Source organism: Salmo trutta, unplaced genomic scaffold (assembly GCF_901001165.1).
Source record: "Salmo trutta unplaced genomic scaffold, fSalTru1.1, whole genome shotgun sequence".
Lineage (NCBI taxonomy): Eukaryota > Metazoa > Chordata > Actinopteri > Salmoniformes > Salmonidae > Salmo > Salmo trutta.
This window is the reverse complement of record NW_021822687.1, coordinates 332,954-359,490: the sequence shown is the minus strand read 5'-3', so window position 1 is coordinate 359,490 and position 26,537 is coordinate 332,954. Positions and strand designations below refer to the sequence as shown.

At 40.6% G+C, this 26,537-nt stretch overlaps 1 protein-coding gene across 1 annotated transcript; it reads left to right on the top strand.

Moving 5' to 3' along the window:
* Positions 1 to 7,085: 7,085 nt before the first annotated feature.
* LOC115183319 (polymeric immunoglobulin receptor-like) lies at positions 7,086 to 8,202 on the top strand. Its single transcript, XM_029744649.1, has 2 exons — positions 7,086 to 7,281; positions 8,006 to 8,202. The coding sequence occupies exons 1-2, from the start codon at positions 7,086 to 7,088 to the stop codon at positions 8,200 to 8,202; spliced, it is 393 nt and encodes a 130-aa protein (XP_029600509.1).
* Positions 8,203 to 26,537: the final 18,335 nt, after the last annotated feature.

Below are 26,537 nucleotides of genomic sequence, written 5' to 3'. Positions count from 1 at the left end.
GTTGGCCAACCCGGCCAGCATCTACGACCAATCTACCGAAGCGCAGCTCAGAGTAAATATTTATTTGCATTTTCCTTTTCCAAATGGGCGGTAATTTAGAATGCATAAGATAATGTATTTACGATAGCATAGCTGCTGTTTCTTTGTTCCTAAATCTTCCCGCTCTTTCATTCAAGCCCAACCCCCCTTTCCTTTGTGTAACCAGCCATGATACAGGCTCCGTTCACCAGGACGTTTTCTGTATGACATCATTGTATTCTGTGTATTTGTAATTCTGTGTGATTAGTTAGGTATTTAGTAAATAAAAAATTAAACCCAATTTTGTATTGCTGATTCAACTTGTTAGCCAGGGTTCGTGAAGATAACCAAGAATTTACAACTTTCATGATGAGACTGAAAATAAGATAAGGGTTAATATTGACTGCTATCGATGTAAAATATTACTAAGTATTTTAAGAGTTTATTCGGAAGATAACAGCTCTATAAACGTTCTTCTGTGGTGCCCCGACTTTCTAGTTAATTACATTTACATGATTAGCTTAATCAGGTAATATTAATTACAGAGAAATAATTGTATAAGTTAGCATGTCATATCACTTAATCCGGCATAGCCAAAGCCATGACACTAGTGTGTTAGTGTGTGTTCTCCAGGTGTGCTGGTGTATATCAGGGCAGGTCTGGGGATGGTGGTGTGTGTGTTACTAGTGTGTTAGTGTGCGTTCTCCAGGTGTGCTGGTGTATATCAGGGCAGGTCTGGGGATGGTGGTGTGTGTGTGTTACTAGTGTGTTAGTGTGTGTTCTCCAGGTGTGCTGGTGTATATCGGGGCAGGTCTGGGGATGGTGGTGTGTGTGTGTTACTAGTGTGTTACTGTGTGTTCTCCAGGTGTGCTGGTGTATATCAGGGCAGGTCTGGGGATGGTGGTGTGTGTGTTACTAGTGTGTTACTGTGTGTTCTCCAGGTGTGCTGGTGTATATCGGGACAGGTCTGGGGATGGTGGTGTGTGTGTGTGTGTGTGTGTGTGTGTGTGTGTGTGTGTGTGTGTTACTAGTGTGTTACTGTGTGTTCTCCAGGTGTGCTGGTGTATATCAGGGCAGGTCTGGGGATGGTGGTGTGTGTGTGTAACTAGTGTGTTAGTGTGTGTTCTCCAGGTGTGCTGGTGTATATCGGGACAGGTCTGGGGATGGTGGTGTGTGTGTTACTAGTGTGTTAGTGTGTGTTCTCCAGGTGTGCTGGTGTATATCGGGACAGGTCTGGGGATGGTGGTGTGTGTGTTACTAGTGTGTTAGTGTGTGTTCTCCAGGTGTGCTGGTGTATTTCGGGACAGGTCTGGGGATGGTGGTGTGTGTGTTACCTAGTGTGTTAGTGTGTGTTCTCCAGGTGTGCTGGTGTATTTCGGGACAGGTCTGGGGATGGTGGTGTGTGTGTTACTAGTGTGTTAGTGTGTGTTCTCCAGGTGTGCTGGTGTATTTCGGGACAGGTCTGGGGATGGTGGTGTGTGTGTTACTAGTGTGTTAGTGTGTGTTCTCCAGGTGTGCTGGTGTATATCGGGACAGGTCTGGGGATGGTGGTGTGTGTGTTACTAGTGTGTTAGTGTGTGTTCTCCAGGTGTGCTGGTGTATATCGGGACAGGTCTGGGGATGGTGGTGTGTGTGTTACTAGTGTGTTACTGTGTGTTCTCCAGGTGTGCTGGTGTATATCGGGACAGGTCTGGGGATGGTGGTGTGTGTGTTACTAGTGTGTTAGTGTGTGTTCTCCAGGTGTGCTGGTGTATATCGGGACAGGTCTGGGGATGGTGGTGTGTGTGTTGGTCCTCGTTCTCCTCATATTCATCAGACAAAGGAACAGAACAAAGATAACTGGTGAGACACATGTTGTTTTACTATCCTTGTGGGGACCAAACAATTGATTCCCATTCAAAATCCTATTTTCCCTAACATCTAACCCTAAACCTAACCCTTAACCTAACATCTAACCCTTAACCTTTAACCTAACATCTAACCCTAAACCTTTAACCTAACATCTAACCCTAAACCTAACCCCTAACCCTAATTGTAACACTAACCATAATCTTAACCCATGAGCCAAAAATAGCCTTTTTCCTATTGGGGACCTGTAAAATGTCCTCACTTGTCCGAATTGTCCTTAGTAAAACCAAATACACACACAGACACACACAGACACACACACACACAGGATTACCTACTCTACCCCAACCAATCATAACCTAGACACAGCCTGTTACAACAACAAATCCTTTTCCATATGACATCTACCGCAACATTGGTCCGGCTACAAAGGTTCCAGACCCTGTGACCTATGCTACTGTCAACTTCCCCAGAGATACAGCCTGTCTCCACTATGCTACTGTCAACTTCCCCAGAGATCCAGCCTGTCTACACTATGCTACTGACAACTTCCCCAGAGATCCAGCCTGTCTACACTATGCTACTGTCAACTTCCCCAGAGATCCAGCCTGTCTCCACTATGCTACTATCAACTTCCCCAAAGATCCAGCCTGTCTCCACTATGCTACTGTCATCTTCCCCAGAGATCCAGCCTGTCTCCACTATGCTACTATCAACTTCCCCAAAGATCCAGCCTGTCTCCACTATGCTACTGTCAACTTCCCCAGAGATCCAGCCTGTCTCCGCTATGCTACTGTCAACTTCCCCAGAGATCCAGCCTGTCTCCGCTATGCTACTGTCAACTTCCCCAGAGATCCAGCCTGTCTCCACTATGTTACTGTTTCCTTCAGTAAAGACTCTGATGCTGGTAACCACCCAGACACTGACCCAACAGCTGTAGACACCTCATAATGTACTGCACCATTAAACACTCTGCTACATAGTCTACTACTGTAGACACCTCATAATGTACTGCACCATTAAACACTCTGCTACATAGTCTACTACTGTAGACACCTCATAATGTACTGCACCATTAAACACTCTGCTACATAGTCTACTACTGTAGACACCTCATAATGTACTGCACCATTAAACACTCTGCTACATAGTCTACTACTGTCACTGATCTGTATGGCACAGAATTAATTCATGTTGTCATAAATTTGGGGCGGCAGGTAGCCTAGTGGTTAGAGCTTTGGACTAGTAACCGGAAGGTTGCAAGATCGAATCCCTGAGCTGACAAGGTAAAAATTGGTCGTTCTACCTCTGAACAAGGCAGTTAACCCACTGTTCCTAGGCCATCATTGAAAATAAGTTTGTTCTTAAATGACTTGCCTTGTTAGATAACTTACCTTCCATTTAGTCATTCATTTGTGTTTTCAATTAATTAATTTATTTGATCGTTCATTTGTTAATTAGTCCATATATTAATTTAATGATATATTAATTTGTTTGTTCTTTCATTCATTTTTTTTCATATCGTATATTCATTTATTTGTTCGTTTGTTCATTATTTAGTTAGTTTGTCGGTCCGTTCATTCATTCATTCATTCATTCATTCATTGTTTCTACTGTGAATGTAAAACTGGCTTGAACAAAAAGAGACAGTTTGTAGCTTTTAGAAAACTTTGATTATTCAGTGTATTTTACTCCACTTGATGGGAAATGAGACTATGTGTATTTATCAATAAAGCACCAATATATTTCTATGTGTTTGATACGTTCCATTCTAGCCATTACTATAAGTAGTCCTCCCCTCACCAGCCTCCACTGGTGCTGTCAGTAAACTCAGTACCTGTCTCATCAGCATGTACCACTGTCATTAGACTCACAGTGCTGAGATGGAGGGATAGATGGAGGGATAGTGCCCTCCAGTGGTAGAATAACTCTGTTTCTCTCCTCTGTAGACAGCCTCCAGTGGTAGAATAACTCTGTTTCTCTCCTCTGTAGACAGCCTCCAGTGGCAGAATAAGTCTGTTTCTCTCCTCTGTAGACAGCCTCCAGTGACAGAATAACTCTGGTTCTCTCCTCTGTAGACAGCCTCCAGTGGCAGAATAACTCTGTTTCTCTCCTCTGTAGACAGCCTCCAGTGGCAGAATAACTCTGTTTCTCTCCTCTGTAGACAGCCTCCAGTGGCAGAATAACTCTGTTTCTCTCCTCTATAGACAGCCTCCAGTGGTAGAATAACTCTGTTTCTCTCCTCTATAGACAGCCTCCAGTGGTAGAATAACTCTGTTTCTCTCCTCTATAGACAGCCTCCAGTGGTAGAATAACTCTGTTTCTCTCCTCTGTAGACAGCCTCCAGTGGCAGAATAACTCTGTTTCTCTCCTCTGTAGACAGCCTCCAGTGGTAGAATAACTCTGTTTCTCTCCTCTGTAGACAGCCTCCAGTCTGCATGTGGTTCTCTGCTATGATCCATAGAGGAATCTCTCACTCTCTTTTTCTCACTGATCTCATTTTCTCTCTCTCTCTCTCTCTCTCTCTCACCCTCTCTCTCTCTCACTCTCCCTCTCTCTCTACTGTGATGTAGGAACAAAGATGTGATTGGTTAAGGAGGAAGAGGGAGGGGCTGTCAGACATAACATGTGGTAGGAGGGTTTGAACTGGTAGAGAGAGAGAGACAGAGAGAGATGCAGAAATAGGGAAGTACATAGTTGTAAGAGTGCAAAGAGTGATTGAGAGAGAAAGAGTGAGTGTGAGAGAGAGAGAGTACATAAAGTACATGAAGTTTGTATTTAAGTTCCTATAAGTAGAGAGAGAACAGAGAGAGTTGTAGACTTGGACACACAGCATTATATCAGGACCTATAGACACCTGGACCAACCTGGAGAGAACACAACATTATATCAGGACCTATAGACACCTGGACCAACCTGGAGAGAACACAGCATTATATCAGTACCTATAGACACCTGGACCAACCTGGAGAGAACACAGCATTATATCAGGACCTATAGACACCTGGACCAACCTGGAGAGAACACAGCATTATATCAGGACCTATAGACACCTGGACCAACCTGGAGAGAACACAACATTATATCAGGACCTATAGACACCTGGACCAACCTGGAGAGAACACAGCATTATATCAGGACCTATAGACACCTGGACCAACCTGGAGAGAACACAACATTATATCAGGACCTATAGACACCTGGACCAACCTGGAGAGAACACAACATTATATCAGGACCTATAGACACCTGGACCAACCTGGAGAGAACACAGCATTATATCAGTACCTATAGACACCTGGACCAACCTGGAGAGAACACAACATTATATCAGGACCTATAGACACCTGGACCAACCTGGAGAGAACACAGCATTATATCAGGACCTATAGACACCTGGACCAACCTGGAGAGAACACAACATTATATCAGGACCTATAGACACCTGGACCAACCTGGAGAGAACACAGCATTATATCAGGACCTTTAGACACCTGGACCAACCTGGAGAGAACACAGCATTATATCAGGACCTATAGACACCTGGACCAACCTGGAGAGAACACAACATTATATCAGGACCTATAGACACCTGGACCAACCTGGAGAGAACACAACATTATATCAGGACCTATAGACACCTGGACCATCCTGGAGAGAACACAGCATTATATCAGGACCTATAGACACCTGGACCAACCTGGAGAGAACACAACATTATATCAGGACCTATAGACACCTGGACCATCCTGGAGAGAACACAGCATTATTACAGGACCGATAGACACCTGGAGAGAACACAGCATTATATCAGGACCTATAGACACCTGGACCAACCTGGAGAGAACACAACATTATATCAGGACATATAGACACCTGGACCAACCTGGAGAGAACACAGAATTATATCAGGACCTATAGACACCTGGACCAACCTGGAGAGAACACAGCATTATATCAGGACATATAGACACCTGGACCAACCTGGAGAGAACACAGCATTATATCAGGACCTATAGACACCTGGACCAACCTGGAGAGAACACAACATTATATCAGGACATATAGACACCTGGACCAACCTGGAGAGAACACAGCATTATATCAGGACCTATAGACACCTGGACCAACCTGGAGAGAACACAGCATTATATCAGGACCTATAGACACCTGGACCAACCTGGAGAGAACACAGCATTATATCAGGACCTATAGACACCTGGACCAACCTGGAGAGAACACAACATTATATCAGGACCTATAGACACCTGGACCAACCTGGAGAGAACACAACATTATATCAGGACCTATAGACACCTGGACCAACCTGGAGAGAACACAGCATTATATCAGGACCTATAGACACCTGGACCAACCTGGAGAGAACACAACATTATATCAGGACCTATAGACACCTGGACCAACCTGGAGAGAACACAACATTATATCAGGACCTATAGACACCTGGACCAACCTGGAGAGAACACAGCATTATATCAGGACCTATAGACACCTGGACCAACCTGGAGAGAACACAGCATTATATCAGGATCTATAGACACCTGGACCAACCTGGAGAGAACACAGCATTATATCAGGACCTATAGACACCTGGACCAACCTGGAGAGAACACAACATTATATCAGGACCTATAGACACCTGGACCAACCTGGAGAGAACACAACATTATATCAGGACCTATAGACACCTGGACCAACCTGGAGAGAACACAGCATTATATCAGGACCTATAGACACCTGGACCAACCTGGAGAGAACACAACATTATATCAGGACCTATAGACACCTGGACCAACCTGGAGAGAACACAACATTATATCAGGACCTATAGACACCTGGACCAACCTGGAGAGAACACAGCATTATATCAGGACCTATAGACACCTGGACCAACCTGGAGAGAACACAGCATTATATCAGGATCTATAGACACCTGGACCAACCTGGAGAGAACACAGCATTATATCAGGACCTATAGACACCTGGACCAACCTGGAGAGAACACAACATTATATCAGGACATATAGACACCTGGAAAAAATATATTTTCCCTTGTCTGATTGACAGGTTGTTTGAGCTCCTTCAAAGTGACAGGATACTCTGGAGGAACTGTCATCATCTACTGTCATTATTCCATAGAAGAAAGAATTAATGAGAGATATTTCTGTAAGGGAACAAAGTGGACTTATAGTTGTGATATGAAAATAACTACTCTGAGGAAGAACACCTGGGAGCACAGAGGTAGATTCTCTCTGTATGACATCACTGGAGGAAACTACTTCAAGGTGATCATCAGACAACTGACCAGACAAGATGAAGGGACCTACTGGTGTGGAGTGGACAAACCTACTATACCTGACAGTTATACCAAGGTAGAGCTGGATGTGAAGGAGGGTGAGAGACTTTTACTTTAACTTTATACAATGAATTTAGCTACATATGTTATTACATGATCAGTACCACTAGTCAATGAAGTCAGTCTATAGTATTAGACTAAGGTTGTGATGTTTGTTTCTATTGACAGATGACTGCTGTGAGAAGTCAGTCTATAGTATTAGACTAAGGTTGTGATGTGTGTTTCTATTGACAGATGACTGCTGTGAGAAGTCAGTCTATAGTATTAGACTAAGGTTGTGATGTGTGTTTCTATTGACAGATGACTGCTGTGAGAAGTCAGTCTATAGTATTAGACTAAGGTTGTGTTGTGTGTTTCTATTGACAGATGACTGATGTGAGAAGTCAGTCTATAGTATTAGACTAAGGTTGTGATGTGTGTTTCTATTGACAGATGACTGATGTGAGAAGTCAGTCTATAGTATTAGACTAAGGTTGTGTTGTGTATTTCTATTGACAGATGACTGCTGTGAGAAGTCAGTCTATAGTATTAGACTAAGGTTGTGATGTGTGTTTCTATTGACAGATGACTGCTGTGAGAAGTCAGTCTATAGTATTAGACTAAGGTTGTGATGTGTGTTTCTATTGACAGATGACTGCTGTGAGAAGTCAGTCTATAGTATTAGACTAAGGTTGTGTTGTGTGTTTCTATTGACAGATGACTGCTGTGAGAAGTCAGTCTATAGTATTAGACTAAGGTTGTGTTGTGTGTTTCTATTGACAGATGACTGCTGTGAGAAGTCAGTCACAGAGACGGCCCTTCTGGGAGGAGAAGCTACCATCAGATGTAACTATCCAGGGGGCCATGAGGACAGCATCAAGTATTTCTGCAAGGAAAGCAATGACTTCAAGACTTGTGTTAATATGATCTCTGCTAACCAGACAACTACAAAAGCTGGGCTTTTTGTCACGATTCTCTAAGACAGAACCCAGAAGCAGACCAGGACAAGGTGAGTAAAATGAAGGTGAGTATTTATTGGTAGTCTTGATGTGTAATTTGAGTGATCCAGGAGACGGAGCGGCAGCGGAGGTGAGTTGATGAGAGTAAATAGGTTGATCCAATGAAGTCACTGTATCCACCGACGGCCAGGCAAGGGAGTTGAATGTTCCGGGAGAATGACTGTAGACAGAGTAAACGGGAGTGAGTAACCAGTAACAAGCACAACACAACAAAACAACAAAACTAGCTCAGGAAACATGAGGCTGATACGCTGGCACAACATACTGTTCGTTGCTAACGATCCGGCAGGGAATGGATGTCAGCTCAGGGTTTCAGAAGAGGTGAAGATCAGGACCAGGTGTGCAGAAGGTTGATGAGATGCAGGTGCGGGTAATAAATAGATCTCCCGCCTAACCTCGTTGCCTGGCAACCAGACAGGTGCATTCAGGAACCTTAGACAACACTCAAACAAGAACAGTCATCACAGGCAGAAACAGACTCAGGAAGTGGGATTCCTGACACTTTTCTCTGTGTCTGACAACAGAAGAGAGAGATTCTCCACAGTGACCATCAGTGACCTGACTGAAGGTGATACAGGGACCTACTGGTGTGGAGTAGAAACCAGCAGGACAGGACAACGTTACATTACACTGAGAGAAATACTGGAACATACTGGTGTGGAGCAGAAACCAGTAGGACAGGACAACGTTACATTACACTGAGAGAAATACTGGAACATACTGGTGTGGAGTAGAAACCAGTAGGACAGGACAACGTTACATTACACTGAGAGAAATACTGGAACATACTGGTGTGGCGTAGAAACCAGCAGGACAGAACAACGTTACATTACACTGAGAGAAATACTGGAACATACTGGTGTGGAGTAGAAACCAGTAGGACAGGACAACGTTACATTACACTGAGAGAAATACTGGAACATACTGGTGTGGCGTAGAAACCAGCAGGACAGAACAACGTTACATTACACTGAGAGAAATACTGGAACATACTGGTGTGGAGTAGAAACCAGTAGGACAGAACAACGTTACATTACACTGAGAGAAATACTGGAACATACTGGTGTGGAGTAGAAACCAGTAGGACAGGACAACGTTACATTACACTGAGAGAAATACTGGAACATACTGGTGTGGAGTAGAAACCAGTAGGACAGGACAACGTTACATTACACTGAGAGAAATACTGGAACATACTGGTGTGGAGTAGAAACCAGTAGGACAGAACAACGTTACATTACACTGAGAGAAATACTGGAACATACTGGTGTGGAGTAGAAACCAGCAGGACAGGACAACGTTACATTACACTGAGAGAAATACTGGAACATACTGGTGTGGCGTAGAAACCAGCAGGACAGAACAACGTTACATTACACTGAGAGAAATACTGGAACATACTGGTGTGGAGTAGAAACCAGTAGGACAGGACAACGTTACATTACACTGAGAGAAATACTGGAACATACTGGTGTGGAGTAGAAACCAGCAGGACAGAACAACGTTACATTACACTGAGAGAAATACTGGAACATACTGGTGTGGAGAAGAAACCAGTAGGACAGAACAACGTTACATTACACTGAGAGAAATACTGGAACATACTGGTGTGGAGTAGAAACCAGTAGGACAGGACAACGTTACATTACACTGAGAGAAATACTGGAACATACTGGTGTGGAGTAGAAACCAGCAGGACAGAACAACGTTACATTACACTGAGAGAAATACTGGAACATACTGGTGTGGAGTAGAAACCAGTAGGACAGAACAACGTTACATTACACTGAGAGAAATACTGGAACATACTGGTGTGGAGTAGAAACCAGCAGGACAGAACAACGTTACATTACACTGAGAGAAATACTGGAACATACTGGTGTGGAGTAGAAACCAGTAGGACAGAACAACGTTACATTACACTGAGAGAAATACTGGAACATACTGGTGTGGAGTAGAAACCAGTAGGACAGGACAACGTTACATTACACTGATCACATAGGTGAAGCTGGATGTTATAAGTGAGTATAAACTTCTTCTTTCTCTTTAACATGTGAACCTAAACACACAGTCAAGTCTATTTGATCAAATTTGTTTATTGAAATGATAATTGCATGACATTTTTAATGTCATTCACATGTTTAATGTGTTTGATACCGTTCCATCCATTCCATTCCAGCCATTGTGATTTGCCCATCCTCCTATATCTCTGTTCACCAGCCTCCTCTGCTCCCCACGCTGTACACCTGCAGTAACTATGATACATGCTGTCTGTCTATGTAAATAATATATAGCATTATATTATATATATCTATTAGTTATAACTACAGTCTGTTATGTCTGACAATGAAAATACTGTAGTTTTAAACCAGCATCACGTCTAGAACCTTCTGAAATATGCTGTTATTAACTGTTATGAACTGTTAATAACTGTTATTAACTGTTATTAAATGTCAACAACCAGTTTAGTGAAATGTAGCATTGAACTAAACATGTTATCAGTAGTAGTTGTTCAGTGGTTGACAGCAGGCAGTCAGTGTGTTAGTGGAGGCTGGGTGGGTCTGTGTGTTTGTAGTGGTGTGAAAAGACATTGGACCAGAACACTGTAACTTCCTCTGTAATAACTGTGTGTTTGTAGTGGTGTGAAAAGACATTGGACCAGAACACTGTAACTTCCTCTGTAATAACTGTGTGTTTGTAGTGGTGTGAAAAGACACTGGACCAGAACATTGTAACTTCCTCTGTAATAACTGTGTGTTTGTAGTGGTGTGAAAAGACATTGGACCAGAACACTGTAACTTCCTCTGTAATAACTGTGTGTTTGTAGTGGTGTGAAAAGCATCTGGACCAGTGGATCATATCATCATGAAACCTGCAGTTGTCATATATATATAAATATGAGAGAGAGAGAGAGAGAGAGAGAGAGAGAGAGAGAGAGATGTAGTGAGCTGTAGTGAGCTAAAGGAGAACTGAAACACCTCAACAGGAACAAGATAAACCACCCTGTCTTTACACACCTCAACAAGAACAAGAGAAACCTCCATCTATAACTCGGTCCCTATGACTCACTACCTCCATATCTCTCTCTCATAACCTAATGTTTCCATCTCGCCATCTCTTCCTCTCCTCCCCTTGCTAAAACATTTTCTTACTTGTGTCCACTGTTTTCAGTGGCACCAACCACCACGAGCACAACAACAATAACTCCACCAACAACCGCTGCAAATCCAGCCACAACCACCTTCATCTCACCATCATCATCATTATCACTCAAAGGATCTGGTAAATCACATTTTACAAATTCACTTTGGAAGACATGTCTGTATGAAGTGTTATGATATGAGGGTAGATTAGTGGTAGACATGTCTGTATGTAGTGTTATGATATGAGGGTAGGTTAGTGGTAGACATGTCTGTATGTAATGGTATGATATGAGGGTAGGTTAGTGGTAGACATGTCTGTATGTAGTGTTATGATATGAGGGTAGGTTAGTGGTAGACATGTCTGTATGTAGTGTTATGATATGAGGGTAGGTTAGTGGTAGACATGTCTGTATGTGGTGGTGTGATATGAGGGGTAGGTTGGTGTTATCATATGTGTGTAGGTTACTGTTAGACATGTCTGTATGTAGTGTTATGATATGAAGGGTAGGTTAGTGTTATGATATGAGGGTAGGTTAGTGTTAGACATGTCTGTATGTAGTGTTATGATATGAGGGTAGGTTAGTGGTAGACATGTCTGTATGTAGTGGTATGATATGAGGGTAGGTTAGTGGTAGACATGTCTGAATGTAGTGTTATGATATGAGGGTAGGTTAGTGGTAGACATGTCTGTATGTAGTGTTATGATATGAGGGTAGGTTAGTGGTAGACATGTCTGTATGTGGTGGTGTGATATGAGGGTAGGTTAGTGGTAGACATGTCTGTATGTAGTGTTATGATATGAAGGGTAGGTTAGTGTTATGATATGAGGGTAGGTTAGTGTTAGACATGTCTGTATGTAGTGTTATGATATGAGGGTAGGTTAGTGGTAGACATGTCTGTATGTAGTGGTATGATATGAGGGTAGGTTAGTGGTAGACATGTCTGAATGTAGTGTTATGATATGAGGGTAGGTTAGTGGTAGACATGTCTGTATGTAGTGTTATGATATGAGGGTAGGTTAGTGGTAGACATGTCTGTATGTGGTGGTGTGATATGAGGGTAGGTTAGTGGTAGACATGTCTGTATGTAGTGTTATGATATGAGGGTAGGTTAGTGGTAGACATGTCTGTATGTAGTGTTATGATATGAGGGTAGGTTAGTGGTAGACATGTCTGTATGTAGTGTTATGATATGAGGGTAGGTTAGTGCTAGACATGTCTGTATGTAGTGTTATGATATGAGGGTAGGTTAGTGTTATGATATGAGGGGTAGGTTAGTGTTAGACATGTCTGTATGTAGTGTTATGATATGAGGGTAGGTTAGTGGTATGATATGAGGGTAGGTTAGTGGTAGACATGTCTGTATGTAGTGTTATGATATGAGGGTAGGTTAGTGGTAGACATGTCTGTATGTAGTGTTATGATATGAGGGTAGGTTAGTGGTAGACATGTCTGTATGTAGTGTTATGATATGAGGGTAGGTTAGTGGTAGACATGTCTGTATGTAGTGTTATGATATGAGGGGTAGGTTGGTGTTATGATATGTGTGTAGGTTACTGTTAGACATGTCTGTATGTAGTGGTATGATATGAGGGTAGGTTAGTGGTAGACATGTCTGTATGTAGTGTTATGATATGAGGGTAGGTTAGTGGTAGACATGTCTGTATGTAGTGTTATGATATGAAGGGTAGGTTAGTGTTATGATATGTGGGGTAGGTTAGTGGTAGACATGTATGTATGTAGTGTTATGATATGAGGGTAGGTTAGTGGTAGACATGTCTGTATGTAGTGTTATGATATGAAGGTAGGTTAGTGTTATGATATGAGGGTAGGTTAGTGGTAGACATGTCTGTATGAAGTGTTAGGATATGAGGGTAGGTTAGTGGTAGACATGTCTGTATGTAGTGTTATGATATGAGGGTAGGTTATTGGTAGACATGTCTGTATGTAGTGTTCCGATATGAGGGTAGGTCAGTGTTAGACATGTCTGTATGTAGTGTTATGATATGAGGGGTAGGTTGGTGTTATGATATGTGTGTAGGTTACTGTTAGACATGTCTGTATGTAGTGTTATGATATGAAGGGTAGGTTAGTGTTATGATATGTGGGGTAGGTTAGTGGTAGACATGTCTGTATGTAGTGTTATGATATGAGGGTAGGTTAGTGGTAGACATGTCTGTATGTAGTGTTATGATATGAGGGTAGGTTAGTGTTAGACATGTCTGTATGTAGTGTTCTGATATGAGGGTAGGTTAGTGTTATGATATGAGGGTAGGGTAGTGCTAGACATGTCTGAATGTAATGTTATGATATGAGGGTAGGTTAGTGTTATGATATGAGGGTAGGTTAGTGTTATAATATGAGGGTAGGTTAGTGTTCGACATGTCTGAATGTAATGTTATGATATGAGGGTAGGTTAGTGGTAGACATGTCTGTATGTAGTGTTATGATATGAAGGTAGGTTAGTGTTATGATATGAGGGTAGGTTAGTGTTATGATATGAAGGTAGGTTAGTGTTATGATATGAGGGTTGGTTAGTGATAGACATGTCTGTATGTAGTGTTATGATATGAGGTTAGGTTAGTGTTATGATATGAGGGTAGGTTAGTGTTATGATATGAAGGTAGGTTAGTGGTAGACATGTCTGTATGTAGTGTTATGATATGAGGGTAGGTTAGTGTTAGACATGTCTGTATGTAGTGTTATGATATGAGGGTAGGTTAGTGGTAGACATGTCTGTATGTAGTGTTATGATATGAGGGTAGGTTAGTGGTAGACATGTCTGTATGTAGTGTTATGATATGAAGGTAGGTTAGTGTTATGATATGAGGGTAGGTTAGTGGTAGACATGTCTGTATGAAGTGTTAGGATATGAGGGTAGGTTAGTGGTAGACATGTCTGTATGTAGTGTTATGATATGAGGGTAGGTTATTGGTAGACATGTCTGTATGTAGTGTTCCGATATGAGGGTAGGTCAGTGTTAGACATGTCTGTATGTAGTGTTATGATATGAGGGGTAGGTTGGTGTTATGATATGTGTGTAGGTTACTGTTAGACATGTCTGTATGTAGTGTTATGATATGAAGGGTAGGTTAGTGTTATGATATGTGGGGTAGGTTAGTGGTAGACATGTCTGTATGTAGTGTTATGATATGAGGGTAGGTTAGTGGTAGACATGTCTGTATGTAGTGTTATGATATGAGGGTAGGTTAGTGTTAGACATGTCTGTATGTAGTGTTCTGATATGAGGGTAGGTTAGTGTTATGATATGAGGGTAGGGTAGTGCTAGACATGTCTGTATGTAGTGTTATGATATGAGGGGTAGGTTAGTGTTATGATATGAGGGTAGGTTAGTGTTATAATATGAGGGTAGGTTAGTGTTCGACATGTCTGAATGTAATGTTATGATATGAGGGTAGGTTAGTGGTAGACATGTCTGTATGTAGTGTTATGATATGAAGGTAGGTTAGTGTTATGATATGAGGGTAGGTTAGTGTTATGATATGAAGGTAGGTTAGTGTTATGATATGAGGGTTGGTTAGTGATAGACATGTCTGTATGTAGTGTTATGATATGAGGTTAGGTTAGTGTTATGATATGAGGGTAGGTTAGTGTTATGATATGAAGGTAGGTTAGTGGTAGACATGTCTGTATGTAGTGTTATGATATGAGGGTAGGTTAGTGGTAGACATGTCTGTATGTAGTGTTATGATATGAGGGTAGGTTAGTGTTAGACATGTCTGTATGTAGTGTTCTGATATGAGGGTAGGTTAGTGTTATGATATGAGGGTAGGGTAGTGCTAGACATGTCTGAATGTAATGTTATGATATGAGGGTAGGTTAGTGTTATGATATGAGGGTAGGTTAGTGTTATAATATGAGGGTAGGTTAGTGTTCGACATGTCTGAATGTAATGTTATGATATGAGGGTAGGTTAGTGGTAGACATGTCTGTATGTAGTGTTATGATATGAAGGTAGGTTAGTGTTATGATATGAGGGTAGGTTAGTGTTATGATATGAAGGTAGGTTAGTGTTATGATATGAGGGTTGGTTAGTGATAGACATGTCTGTATGTAGTGTTATGATATGAGGTTAGGTTAGTGTTATGATATGAGGGTAGGTTAGTGTTATGATATGAAGGTAGGTTAGTGGTAGACATGTCTGTATGTAGTGTTATGATATGAGGGTAGGTTAGTGTTAGACATGTCTGTATGTAGTGTTATGATATGAGGGTAGGTTAGTGGTAGACATGTCTGTATGTAGTGTTATGATATGAGGGTAGGTTAGTGGTAGACATGTCTGTATGTAGTGTTATGATATGAAGGTAGGTTAGTGTTATGATATGAGGGTAGGTTAGTGGTAGACATGTCTGTATGAAGTGTTAGGATATGAGGGTAGGTTAGTGGTAGACATGTCTGTATGTAGTGTTATGATATGAGGGTAGGTTATTGGTAGACATGTCTGTATGTAGTGTTCCGATATGAGGGTAGGTCAGTGTTAGACATGTCTGTATGTAGTGTTATGATATGAGGGGTAGGTTGGTGTTATGATATGTGTGTAGGTTACTGTTAGACATGTCTGTATGTAGTGTTATGATATGAAGGGTAGGTTAGTGTTATGATATGTGGGGTAGGTTAGTGGTAGACATGTCTGTATGTAGTGTTATGATATGAGGGTAGGTTAGTGGTAGACATGTCTGTATGTAGTGTTATGATATGAGGGTAGGTTAGTGTTAGACATGTCTGTATGTAGTGTTCTGATATGAGGGTAGGTTAGTGTTATGATATGAGGGTAGGGTAGTGCTAGACATGTCTGTATGTAGTGTTATGATATGAGGGGTAGGTTAGTGTTATGATATGAGGGTAGGTTAGTGTTCGACATGTCTGAATGTAATGTTATGATATGAGGGTAGGTTAGTGGTAGACATGTCTGTATGTAGTGTTATGATATGAAGGTAGGTTAGTGTTATGATATGAGGGTAGGTTAGTGTTATGATATGAAGGTAGGTTAGTGTTATGATATGAGGGTTGGTTAGTGATAGACATGTCTGTATGTAGTGTTATGATATGAGGTTAGGTTAGTGTTATGATATGAGGGTAGGTTAGTGTTATGATATGAAGGTAGGTTAGTGGTAGACATGTCTGTATGTAGTGTTATGATATGAGGGTAGGTTAGTGTTAGACATGTCTGTATGTAGTGTTATGATATGAGGGTAGGTTAGTGGTAGACATGTCTGTATGTAGTGTTATGATATGAGGGTAGGTTAGTGGTAGACATGTCTGTATGTAGTGTTATGATATGAGGGTAGTTTAGTGTTAGACATGTCTGTATGTAGTGTTATGATATGAAGGTAGGTTAGTGGTAGACATGTCTGTATGTAGTGTTATGATATGAGGGTAGGTTAGTGCTAGACATGTCTGTATGTAGTGTTATGATATGAGGGTAGGTTAGTGGTAGACATGTCTGTATGTAGTGTTATGATATGAGGGTAGGTTAGTGGTAGACATGTCTGTATGTAATGGTATGATATGAGGGTAGGTTAGTGGTAGACATGTCTGTATGTAGTGTTATGATATGAGGGTAGGTTAGTGGTAGACATGTCTGTATGTAGTGTTATGATATGAGGGTAGGTTAGTGGTAGACATGTCTGTATGTGGTGGTGTGATATGAGGGGTAGGTTGGTGTTATCATATGTGTGTAGGTTACTGTTAGACATGTCTGTATGTAGTGTTATGATATGAAGGGTAGGTTAGTGTTATGATATGAGGGTAGGTTAGTGTTAGACATGTCTGTATGTAGTGTTATGATATGAGGGTAGGTTAGTGGTAGACATGTCTGTATGTAGTGGTATGATATGAGGGTAGGTTAGTGGTAGACATGTCTGTATGTAGTGTTATGATATGAGGGTAGGTTAGTGGTAGACATGTCTGTATGTAGTGTTATAATATGAGGGTAGGTTAGTGTTATGATATGAGGGTAGGTTAGTGGTAGACATGTCTGTATGTAGTGTTATGATATGAGGGTAGGTTAGTGCTAGACATGTCTGTATGTAGTGTTATGATATGAGGGTAGGTTAGTGTTATGATATGAGGGGTAGGTTAGTGTTAGACATGTCTGTATGTAGTGTTATGATATGAGGGTAGGTTAGTGGTATGATATGAGGGTAGGTTAGTGGTAGACATGTCTGTATGTAGTGTTATGATATGAGGGTAGGTTAGTGGTAGACATGTCTGTATGTAGTGTTATGATATGAGGGTAGGTTAGTGGTAGACATGTCTGTATGTAGTGTTATGATATGAGGGTAGGTTAGTGGTAGACATGTCTGTATGTAGTGTTATGATATGAGGGGTAGGTTGGTGTTATGATATGTGTGTAGGTTACTGTTAGACATGTCTGTATGTAGTGGTATGATATGAGGGTAGGTTAGTGGTAGACATGTCTGTATGTAGTGTTATGATATGAGGGTAGGTTAGTGGTAGACATGTCTGTATGTAGTGTTATGATATGAGTGTAGGTTAGTGGTAGACATGTCTGTATGTGGTGGTGTGATATGAGGGTAGGTTAGTGGTAGACATGTCTGTATGTAGTGTTATGATATGAGGGTAGGTTAGTGGTAGACATGTCTGTATGTAGTGTTATGATATGAGGGTAGGTTAGTGTTATGATATGAGGGTAGGTTAGTGGTAGACATGTCTGTATGTAGTGTTATGATATGAGGGTAGGTTAGTGCTAGACATGTCTGTATGTAGTGTTATGATATGAGGGTAGGTTAGTGTTATGATATGAGGGGTAGGTTAGTGTTAGACATGTCTGTATGTAGTGTTATGATATGAGGGTAGGTTAGTGGTATGATATGAGGGTAGGTTAGTGGTAGACATGTCTGTATGTAGTGTTATGATATGAGGGTAGGTTAGTGGTAGACATGTCTGTATGTAGTGTTATGATATGAGGGTAGGTTAGTGGTAGACATGTCTGTATGTAGTGTTATGATATGAGGGTAGGTTAGTGGTAGACATGTTTGTATGAAGTGTTAGGATATGAGGGTAGGTTAGTGGTAGACATGTCTGTATGTAGTGTTATGATATGAGGGGTAGGTTGGTGTTATGATATGTGTGTAGGTTACTGTTAGACATGTCTGTATGTAGTGTTATGATATGAGGGTAGGTTAGTGGTAGACATGTCTGTATGTAGTGTTATGATATGAGGGTAGGTTAGTGGTAGACATGTCTGTATGTAGTGTTATGATATGAGGGTAGGTTAGTGGTAGACATGTCTGTATGTAGTGTTATGATATGAGGGTAGGTTAGTGTTAGACATGTCTGTATGTAGTGGTATGATATGAGGGTAGGTTAGTGGTAGACATGTCTGTATGTAGTGTTATGATATGAGGGTAGGTTAGTGGTAGACATGTCTGTATGTAGTGTTATGATATGAGGGTAGGTTAGTGGTAGACATGTTTGTATGAAGTGTTAGGATATGAGGGTAGGTTAGTGGTAGACATGTCTGTATGTAGTGTTATGATATGAGGGGTAGGTTGGTGTTATGATATGTGTGTAGGTTACTGTTAGACATGTCTGTATGTAGTGTTATGATATGAGGGTAGGTTAGTGGTAGACATGTCTGTATGTAGTGTTATGATATGAGGGTAGGTTAGTGGTAGACATGTCTGTATGTAGTGTTATGATATGAGGGTAGGTTAGTGGTAGACATGTCTGTATGTAGTGTTATGATATGAGGGTAGGTTAGTGTTAGACATGTCTGTATGTAGTGGTATGATATGAGGGTAGGTTAGTGGTAGACATGTCTGTATGTAGTGTTATGATATGAAGGGTAGGTTAGTGTTATGATATGTGGGGTAGGTTAGTGGTAGACATGTATGTATGTAGTGTTATGATATGAGGGTAGGTTAGTGGTAGACATGTCTGTATGTAGTGTTATGATATGAAGGTAGGTTAGTGTTATGATATGAGGGTAGGTTAGTGGTAGACATGTCTGTATGAAGTGTTAGGATATGAGGGTAGGTTAGTGGTAGACATGTCTGTATGTAGTGTTATGATATGAGGGTAGGTTATTGGTAGACATGTCTGTATGTAGTGTTATGATATGAGGGGTAGGTTGGTGTTATGATATGTGTGTATGTTACTGTTAGACATGTCTGTATGTAGTGTTATGATATGAAGGGTAGGTTAGTGTTATGATATGTGGGGTAGGTTAGTGGTAGACATGTCTGTATGTAGTTGTTATGATATGAGGGTAGGCTAGTGGTAGACATGTCTGTATGTAGTGTTATGATATGAGGGTAGGTTAGTGTTAGACATGTCTGTATGTAGTGTTCTGATATGAGGGTAGGTTAGTGTTATGATATGAGGGTAGGGTAGTGCTAGACATGTCTGTATGTAGTGTTATGATATGAGGGTAGGTTAGTGGTAGACATGTCTGTATGTAGTGTTATGATATGAGGGTAGGTTAGTGGTAGACATGTCTGTATGTAGTGTTATGATATGAGGGTAGTTTAGTGTTAGACATGTCTGTATGTAGTGTTATGATATGAAGGTAGGTTAGTGGTAGACATGTCTGTATGTAGTGTTATGATATGAGGGTAGGTTAGTGCTAGACATGTCTGTATGTAGTGTTATGATATGAGGGTAGGTTAGTGGTAGACATGTCTGTATGTAGTGTTATGATATGAGGGTAGGTTAGTGGTAGACATGTCTGTATGTAATGGTATGATATGAGGGTAGGTTAGTGGTAGACATGTCTGTATGTAGTGTTATGATATGAGGGTAGGTTAGTGGTAGACATGTCTGTATGTAGTGTTATGATATGAGGGTAGGTTAGTGGTAGACATGTCTGTATGTGGTGGTGTGATATGAGGGGTAGGTTGGTGTTATCATATGTGTGTAGGTTACTGTTAGACATGTCTGTATGTAGTGTTATGATATGAAGGGTAGGTTAGTGTTATGATATGAGGGTAGGTTAGTGTTAGACATGTCTGTATGTAGTGTTATGATATGAGGGTAGGTTAGTGGTAGACATGTCTGTATGTAGTGGTATGATATGAGGGTAGGTTAGTGGTAGACATGTCTGTATGTAGTGTTATGATATGAGGGTAGGTTAGTGGTAGACATGTCTGTATGTAGTGTTATAATATGAGGGTAGGTTAGTGTTATGATATGAGGGTAGGTTAGTGGTAGACATGTCTGTATGTAGTGTTATGATATGAGGGTAGGTTAGTGCTAGACATGTCTGTATGTAGTGTTATGATATGAGGGTAGGTTAGTGTTATGATATGAGGGGTAGGTTAGTGTTAGACATGTCTGTATGTAGTGTTATGATATGAGGGTAGGTTAGTGGTATGATATGAGGGTAGGTTAGTGGTAGACATGTCTGTATGTAGTGTTATGATATGAGGGTAGGTTAGTGGTAGACATGTCTGTATGTAGTGTTATGATATGAGGGTAGGTTAGTGGTAGACATGTCTGTATGTAGTGTTATGATATGAGGGTAGGTTAGTGGTAGACATGTCTGTATGTAGTGTTATGATATGAGGGGGTAGGTTGGTGTTATGATATGTGTGTAGGTTACTGTTAGACATGTCTGTATGTAGTGGTATGATATGAGGGTTAGGTTAGTGGTAGACATGTCTGTATGTAGTGTTATGATATGAGGGTAGGTTAGTGGTAGACATGTCTGTATGTAGTGTTATGATATGAGTGTAGGTTAGTGGTAGACATGTCTGTATGTGGTGGTGTGATATGAGGGTAGGTTAGTGGTAGACATGTCTGTATGTAGTGTTATGATATGAGGGTAGGTTAGTGGTAGACATGTCTGTATGTAGTGTTATGATATGAGGGTAGGTTAGTGTTATGATATGAGGGTAGGTTAGTGGTAGACATGTCTGTATGTAGTGTTATGATATGAGGGTAGGTTAGTGCTAGACATGTCTGTATGTAGTGTTATGATATGAGGGTAGGTTAGTGTTATGATATGAGGGGTAGGTTAGTGTTAGACATGTCTGTATGTAGTGTTATGATATGAGGGTAGGTTAGTGGTATGATATGAGGGTAGGTTAGTGGTAGACATGTCTGTATGTAGTGTTATGATATGAGGGTAGGTTAGTGGTAGACATGTCTGTATGTAGTGTTATGATATGAGGGTAGGTTAGTGGTAGACATGTCTGTATGTAGTGTTATGATATGAGGGTAGGTTAGTGGTAGACATGTTTGTATGAAGTGTTAGGATATGAGGGTAGGTTAGTGGTAGACATGTCTGTATGTAGTGTTATGATATGAGGGGTAGGTTGGTGTTATGATATGTGTGTAGGTTACTGTTAGACATGTCTGTATGTAGTGTTATGATATGAGGGTAGGTTAGTGGTAGACATGTCTGTATGTAGTGTTATGATATGAGGGTAGGTTAGTGGTAGACATGTCTGTATGTAGTGTTATGATATGAGGGTAGGTTAGTGGTAGACATGTCTGTATGTAGTGTTATGATATGAGGGTAGGTTAGTGTTAGACATGTCTGTATGTAGTGGTATGATATGAGGGTAGGTTAGTGGTAGACATGTCTGTATGTAGTGTTATGATATGAGGGTAGGTTAGTGGTAGACATGTCTGTATGTAGTGTTATGATATGAGGGTAGGTTAGTGGTAGACATGTTTGTATGAAGTGTTAGGATATGAGGGTAGGTTAGTGGTAGACATGTCTGTATGTAGTGTTATGATATGAGGGGTAGGTTGGTGTTATGATATGTGTGTAGGTTACTGTTAGACATGTCTGTATGTAGTGTTATGATATGAGGGTAGGTTAGTGGTAGACATGTCTGTATGTAGTGTTATGATATGAGGGTAGGTTAGTGGTAGACATGTCTGTATGTAGTGTTATGATATGAGGGTAGGTTAGTGGTAGACATGTCTGTATGTAGTGTTATGATATGAGGGTAGGTTAGTGTTAGACATGTCTGTATGTAGTGGTATGATATGAGGGTAGGTTAGTGGTAGACATGTCTGTATGTAGTGTTATGATATGAAGGGTAGGTTAGTGTTATGATATGTGGGGTAGGTTAGTGGTAGACATGTATGTATGTAGTGTTATGATATGAGGGTAGGTTAGTGGTAGACATGTCTGTATGTAGTGTTATGATATGAAGGTAGGTTAGTGTTATGATATGAGGGTAGGTTAGTGGTAGACATGTCTGTATGAAGTGTTAGGATATGAGGGTAGGTTAGTGGTAGACATGTCTGTATGTAGTGTTATGATATGAGGGTAGGTTATTGGTAGACATGTCTGTATGTAGTGTTATGATATGAGGGGTAGGTTGGTGTTATGATATGTGTGTATGTTACTGTTAGACATGTCTGTATGTAGTGTTATGATATGAAGGGTAGGTTAGTGTTATGATATGTGGGGTAGGTTAGTGGTAGACATGTCTGTATGTAGTTGTTATGATATGAGGGTAGGCTAGTGGTAGACATGTCTGTATGTAGTGTTATGATATGAGGGTAGGTTAGTGTTAGACATGTCTGTATGTAGTGTTCTGATATGAGGGTAGGTTAGTGTTATGATATGAGGGTAGGGTAGTGCTAGACATGTCTGTATGTAGTGTTATGATATGAGGGGTAGGTTAGTGTTATGATATGAGGGTAGGTTAGTGTTATAATATGAGGGTAGGTTAGTGTTCGACATGTCTGAATGTAATGTTATGATATGAGGGTAGGTTAGTGGTAGACATGTCTGTATGTAGTGTTATGATATGAGGGTAGGTTAGTGGTAGACATGTCTGTATGTAGTGTTATGATATGAGGGTAGGTTAGTGTTATGATATGAAGGTAGGTTAGTGTTATGATATGAGGGTTGGTTAGTGATAGACATGTCTGTATGTAGTGTTATGATATGAGGTTAGGTTAGTGTTATGATATGAGGGTAGGTTAGTGTTATGATATGAAGGTAGGTTAGTGGTAGACATGTCTGTATGTAGTGTTATGATATGAGGGTAGGTTAGTGTTAGACATGTCTGTATGTAGTGTTATGATATGAGGGTAGGTTAGTGGTAGACATGTCTGTACGTAGTGTTATGATATGAGGGTAGGTTAGTGGTAGACATGTCTGTATGTAGTGTTATGATATGAGGGTAGGTTAGTGTTAGACATGTCTGTATGTAGTGGTATGATATGAGGGTAGGTTAGTGGTAGACATGTCTGTATGAAGTGTTAGGATATGAGGGTAGGTTAGTGGTAGACATGTCTGTATGTAGTGTTATGATATGAGGGTAGGTTATTGGTAGACATGTCTGTATGTAGTGTTATGATATGAGGGGTAGGTTGGTGTTATGATATGTGTGTAGGTTACTGTTAGACATGTCTGTATGTAGTGTTATGATATGAAGGGTAGGTTAGTGTTATGATATGTGGGGTAGGTTAGTGGTAGACATGTCTGTATGAAGTGTTATGATATGAGGGTAGGTTAGTGGTAGACATGTCTGTATGTAGTGTTATGATATGAGGGTAGGTTAGTGGTAGACATGTATGTATGTGGTGTTATGATATGAGGGTAGGTTAGTGTTATGATATGAAGGTAGGTTAGTGTTATGATATGAAGGTAGGTTAGTGTTATGATATGAGGGTAGGTTAGTGTTATGATATGAAGGTAGGTTAGTGTTATGATATGAGGGTAGGTTAGTGGTATGATACGAGGGTAGGTTAGTGTTAGACATGTCTGTATGTAGTGTTATGATATGAGGGTAGTTTAGTGGTAGACATGTCTGTATGTAGTGTTATGATATGAAGGTAGGTTAGTGGTAGACATGTCTGTATGTAGTGTTATGATATGAGGGTAGGTTAGTGCTAGACATGTCTGTATGTAGTGTTATGATATGAGGGTAGGTTAGTGGTAGACATGTCTGTATGACGTGTTCTGATATGAGGGTAGGTCAGTGTTAGACATGTCTGTATGTAGTGTTATGATATGAGGGGTAGGTTGGTGTTATGATATGTGTGTAGGTTACTGTTAGACATGTCTGTATGTAGTGTTATGATATGAAGGGTAGGTTAGTGTTATGATATGTGGGGTAGGTTAGTGGTAGACATGTCTGTATGTAGTGTTATGATATGAGGGTAGGTTAGTGGTAGACATGTCTGTATGTAGTGTTATGATATGAGGGTAGGTTAGTGTTAGACATCTCTGTATGTAGTGTTCTGATATGAGGGTAGGTTAGTGGTAGACATGTCTGTATGTAGTGTTATGATATGAGGGTAGGTTAGTGGTAGACATGTCTGTATGTAGTGTTATGATATGAGGGTAGTGTAGTGCTAGACATGTCTGTATGTAGTGTTATGATACGAGGGGTAGGTTAGTGTTATGATATGAGGGTAGGTTAGTGTTATGATATGAGGGTAGGTTAGTTTTCAACATGTCTGAATGTAATGTTATGATATGAGGGTAGGTTAGTGGTAGACATGTCTGTATGTAGTGTTAGGATATGAGGGTAGGTTAGTGGTAGACATGTCTGTATGAAGTGTTAGGATATGAGGGTAGGTTAGTGGTAGACATGTATGTATGTGGTGTTATGATATGAGGGTAGGTTAGTGTTATGATATGAAGGTAGGTTAGTGTTATGATATGAAGGTAGGTTAGTGTTATGATATGAGGGTAGGTTAGTGTTATGATATGAGGGTAGGTTAGTGGTAGACATGTCTGTATGTAGTGTTATGATATGAGGGTAGGTTAGTGGTAGACATGTCTGTATGTAGTGTTATGATATGAGGGTAGGTTAGTGCTAGACATGTCTGTATGTAGTGTTATGATATGACGGTAGGTTCGTGTTAGACATGTCTGTATGTAGTGTTATGACATGAGGGTAGGTTAGTGGTAGACATGTCTGTATGAAGTGTTATGATATGAGGGTAGGTTAGTGGTAGACATGTCTGTATGTAGTGTTATGATATGAGGGGTAGGTTAGTGTTATAATATGAGGGTAGGTTAGTGGTAGATATGTCTGTATTTAGTGTTATGATATGAGGGGTAGGTTAGTGTTATGATATGAGGGTAGGTTAGTGTTAGACATGTCTGTATGTAGTGGTATGATATGAGGGTAGGTTAGTGGTAGACATGTCTGTATGTAGTGTTATGATATGAGGGGTAGGTTAATGGTAGACATGTCTGTATGTAGTGTTATGATATGAGGGTAGGTTAGTGTTAGACATGTCTGTATGTAGTGTTATGATATGAGGGTAGGTTAGTGGTAGACATGTCTGCATGTAGTGTTATGATTTGAGGGTAGGTTAGTGGTAGACATGTCTGTATGTAGTGTTTTGATATGAGGGTAGGTTAGTGGTAGACATGTCTGCATGTAGTGTTATGATATGAGGGGTAGGTTAGTGCTAGACATGTCTGTTTGTAGTGGTATGATATGAGGGTAGGTTAGTGGTAAACATGTCTGTATGTAGTGTTATGATATGAGGGTAGGTTAGTGGTAGATATGTCTCTATGTAGTGTTATGATATGAGGGGTAGGTTAGTGTTATGATATGAGGGTAGGTTAGTGTTAGACATGTCTGTTTGTAGTGGTATGATATGAGGGTAGGTTAGTGGTAGACATGTCTGTATGTAGTGTTATGATATGAGGGTAGGTTAGTGGTAGACATGTCTGTATGTATTGTTATGATATGAGGGTAGGTTAGTGTTAGACATGTCTGTATGTAGTGTTATGATATGAGGGGTAGGTTAGTGTTATGATATGAGGGTAGGTTAGTGTTAGACATGTCTGTATGTAGTGTTATGATATGAGGGGTAGGTTAGTGTTATGATATGAGGGTAGGTTAGTGTTAGACATGTCTGTATGTAGTGGTATGATATGAGGGTAGGTTAGTGTTAGACATGTCTGTATGTAGTGTTATGATATGACGGTAGGTTAGTGTTATGATATGAGGGGTAGGTTAGTGTTATGATATGAGGTTAGGTTAGTGGTAGACATGTCTGTATGTAGTGTTATGATATGAGGGTAGGTTAGTGCTAGACATGTCTGTATGTAGTGTTATGATATGAGGGGTAGGTTAGTGTTAGACATGTCTGTTTGTAGTGGTATGATATGAGGGTAGGTTAGTGGTAGACATGTCTGTATGTAGTGTTATGATATGAGGGTAGGTTAGTGGTA